The following is a 3751-nucleotide window of genomic DNA, read 5'->3' on the forward strand; positions in this document are numbered from 1 at the left end:
TGGTAATGGTAATAGTAATCATAATTCTCATTTCATTTGATAGATGCAATACAAATTGATTCCCGAGTCAAAGCTTCCAATATATATTATATCATCAGATTATCACATCAATGCACACCCATTAGCATAAACCCCCAAACACCTTAATATTTAAAATCCCTAATCCAAAATTTAATAATTCACTTTAACTCCACTCCATGGGTGTTGTGTTATAGTGGGTAGTGTTTTATAGCGTGTCCTGATTATAAGGAATACACAAAGAATAAACACAGAAGCCTAAATATCCTTAAAAGCTGAATACACCAGTCCCCTACAACATGCTTCAGTTTCATAACAAGACATTTAGAGTGTGTTTAATGATCAAACTAAAACAAAGATATGTGTTCAGTGTTGAACGGGGCTCTTATGTCCCAAACATGCAGTAATGTATCCTGGTAGTCTGAAATAATTTGTTTTTGGGAGAAACAGTGTCTAGTACTACACTGTGCTCATACTCATCTTATAGAACCAATCATAATTAGACAATAAGTTGAAGGGAGTTTTTGATTTCTTTTTCACTTTTTATTCTCTATGTTCCAAAACATCCGGTGGAGTGTTCTAGATATTGTCCCCAGGAATGACTTCTGGTGTTGCAGTGTCTCCATTCTGCATGTAAATGAAGACAAAGAAGTGCATCAGTTTTAACAAGAGTGGTTTAGAGTGAGAGATTTGTTACTAGACTTATGTTTTTATCTGATGGACAGAAAATAAATTGCAGTTTTGATGACTATATTTAGTCATCTAGGTGTTATAGCCAAAACACCTTAATCCACGGTGCCTCGGTGGCCTGGTGGAATAGGGAGAGCCCATATAGAGGCTCTGTCCTAGAAGTTGCATGTTTGATTCTGGCAAGCAGCAGTTTCTCTCTCCCCCTTTCATGTCTAAGCTGTCATAAGCTAGCTAGCGTGCGCTTTTTTTTGTGATGGTGCCTGAGGGCCCTACATAGTACTTGTGTTACGGGTAAGAAGAATAAAGACCCAATTGGAGAGATGATAGAGACAAACGGGTGCAGGTAAATAAGGATTTCTTGATTCCAAAGTCCAAGAAAACAAAGGGAGCAAAAAACAAAACAGACAAATCCCAAAACACAAAAATCCAAAAGGCCCCAGGAAACAGACAAGACAAAAAAATGGAACAAAGGCCGGGAAAAACTCACTAGGATACACAGTTCACACACACAAACATAGATAAACTGTTAGGAAGACACACAGGAAAAAGATACAAGAACGAGCTGACAAGAGACGAGGGGAGCACTAAATACACAGGGTAACGAGATAACAAGAGGCAGGTGACAGGAGGGATGGGAAACAGGTGGAAGACATCAGGGCCGTTTCTCAATCTGTGTTCTTCTATGGACTTGTGTTCTTGTGTTCTTGTGAAACGTCATGTTTGGGCCAAAGTACTGACCCAATACACAAGTTAGCATTTCGCCAAGAACAGTTTAAATCCCCGGATGTGATCTTGACCCGCCCATTTTACCGAGGATACATCGGATGGTAACTTGTGTGAACTTGGCCGGGCCGGTATCCCAGCATTCAATTCTGGTGTAAAGCGCTAATGGTTTCCGGTACACAGATTTTACAATTTACGTCTATTATTAAATCAATAAATTCGTTTATAGGATGTTTTAAGGCAAGAAATCAGCTGTGTAGATTTTGAATATAAGCAGTTCAACGAAAATTGATGGTGAATTAAAAAAGCCTTCGGAGTTGGAAAGCTCCGCAAAGCCCGGCGGGCGAGCTTTCTACGCCAGCCGGGGATGACTCTTTCGGTCAGTCAGTCAGCTCACAGACCACTCTGCCCCACATTTAGACAGACCCCTCTGCCCCACATTTAGACAGACCCCTCTGGCCCCACATTTAGACAGACCCCTCTGGCCCCACATTTAGACAGGCCACTGCAGCAACAACAATGGAAGAGGAAAGTCAGGTCCACAATTGTAAGATATTTAAAACAATTTTTACCGCTGTTGTTATATATATATACGTATATCCCCTCCTCCTCTATCCTCCTCCTCTATCCTCTTCATCCTGGCTCTCCTCACTCGCAGGCTCCTCTTCTGCTTCTTTGTAAAGTTTACCCCTGCAGTGGCTAACTTTACCCATTCCATCTATAATTGTAATACCTATATTAACGTTTCTTTTCTGCTTTCAATTAAAATTGAATCCCAAAATATGATACAAGGATTTTTTCTCGCCGTTGTGTCGTTATTTATACAGTTATTGGCCCGTGATCACTTTAAATGAAAACGTTACAAAACAACAAAGGCGGTGTGAAAGGTGACCATCCATGCTTTATTATGAATACACACGTTAACTATTAAGTGGCAAGCGCCCTCTATGCTGGGGGTGTTGCGCAATAACAGGAAGAACGCTTCGGCTCAAAACTGTCAACAGCGTTTTCTGTGCTTCTAAACTTGTAAATTTAATTCTTTCAGGTACAGCTAGCAAGTACGGTCTCCCCAAGAACACAAGTCCATTCTTTGCTTACTTGGTATTGAGAAACGCCCCAGGTAATCACAGGAGGCGGAAGACACAGGAAGTAAAACCAAAGACAGGACAGAAACCAGACTTCAACATAAAACAGGAAACAGAACATACAGACACTCAAGGGGAAAACAAGACCAGGGAAGAAACACAGAAAAATAACAGGAACTGAAACCATGACAACTTGTCCTACATATAAAACAGCCTAGATGTAAATACTACCTGAGGCTCTGGGAAGCCCCTCCTTGCACACCACTTGGAGAAGTGCCTCCTGGCAGCCTCCACACTCTGCTCATCAGTCTTCCTACTGTAAACCCTGATTAGCTTCTCAGAAAAGCACTCTGGGAGAATCCTGGACACCTGACAAGAAAGACAGCAGCCTGGAGGTGAGAATAATGTGATAACAGAGGCTGCCTTACAGAGTGATTGCTATATTTTGTGACCTGGTCTCTGGTGATTTTGAATCCTTTGTCAGGGTTTCTCTTGCTGTAGAAAAACACATTATTGATGGGGTCCTCTTCTTTCTTTCCATAGTCAAAAGTAGCAACCTGAAGGAGAGAGGGGGAACAAGAAGCCTGTTTTTGTATTCCCAAGAAAATTATGCCAATGGTGGAAAGCGAGATCTTACACATTAAATGATAATTCACATAACCCAAGCTTTAAAAATGGAGTAAAAGGAATTAGAATTAAAGCTCACTAAGACTACAAAGTCCTCACGTGTCAGTGTGACACCCCCATCGCCCCCCTCAGGGACGGCTGCAGCCAATTCCTCTTCCCATTGAAGATGGCTCTCCTTGGGGAGGGAGGAGAAAGGGAGAGAAGTGGTAAGCAGTTCAATATAAAAACATCATCTAAAACAGCGGTTTTCTCATCCCAAAATGGAGCTTTTCCAAAAACTTTCTTCAGCGTGTATAAATCTTAAAACATTAGAAAATGTTGACTAGTGTGGTTGTTTTTACAATAAAAAAGTATTCTCCAGCTTGAAATCTACATAACTGAATGATATATGATTTTGTTCACACTACTATCACATCCTCTAAATTCAATTTCTAGAAATCTTGATCTTTTGTAGTAGCCTACATGAAATCAAGGTACATAGAAACGATGTAAATTAAAAGAGAAAACAGAAGGAAAAAAGTACTTATCACTTATTGTTGGGGAGGAGTGAGGATTGGACCCAAATGCAGAGATGAGGACAGCAGGCAGGCAGGCGGGTGGTAACCAGG

General features: G+C 40.9%; 1 protein-coding gene across 2 annotated transcripts in view; it reads right to left on the reverse strand.

Annotated features, from left to right (window-relative positions):
• Nucleotides 1–458: 458 nt before the first annotated feature.
• The window catches only part of LOC117940146 (deoxynucleoside triphosphate triphosphohydrolase SAMHD1-like), an 11817-nt gene continuing 8524 nt past the window's right edge, over nucleotides 459–3751 (reverse strand). For both annotated transcript variants that reach the window (XM_034865520.1, XM_034865519.1), the window contains exons 11-14: nucleotides 3223–3318; nucleotides 2969–3073; nucleotides 2748–2885; nucleotides 459–645 (exon numbers count right to left, since the gene is read on the reverse strand). In XM_034865520.1, coding sequence (XP_034721411.1) covers nucleotides 598–645; nucleotides 2748–2885; nucleotides 2969–3073; nucleotides 3223–3318 — 387 coding nt within the window. In that variant the 3' untranslated portion in view covers nucleotides 459–597. The remainder of the gene's footprint in view (nucleotides 646–2747; nucleotides 2886–2968; nucleotides 3074–3222; nucleotides 3319–3751) is intronic.

This window comes from Etheostoma cragini, unplaced genomic scaffold (genome assembly GCF_013103735.1).
Source record: "Etheostoma cragini isolate CJK2018 unplaced genomic scaffold, CSU_Ecrag_1.0 ScbMSFa_1793, whole genome shotgun sequence".
Taxonomy (NCBI): Eukaryota; Metazoa; Chordata; class Actinopteri; order Perciformes; family Percidae; genus Etheostoma; species Etheostoma cragini.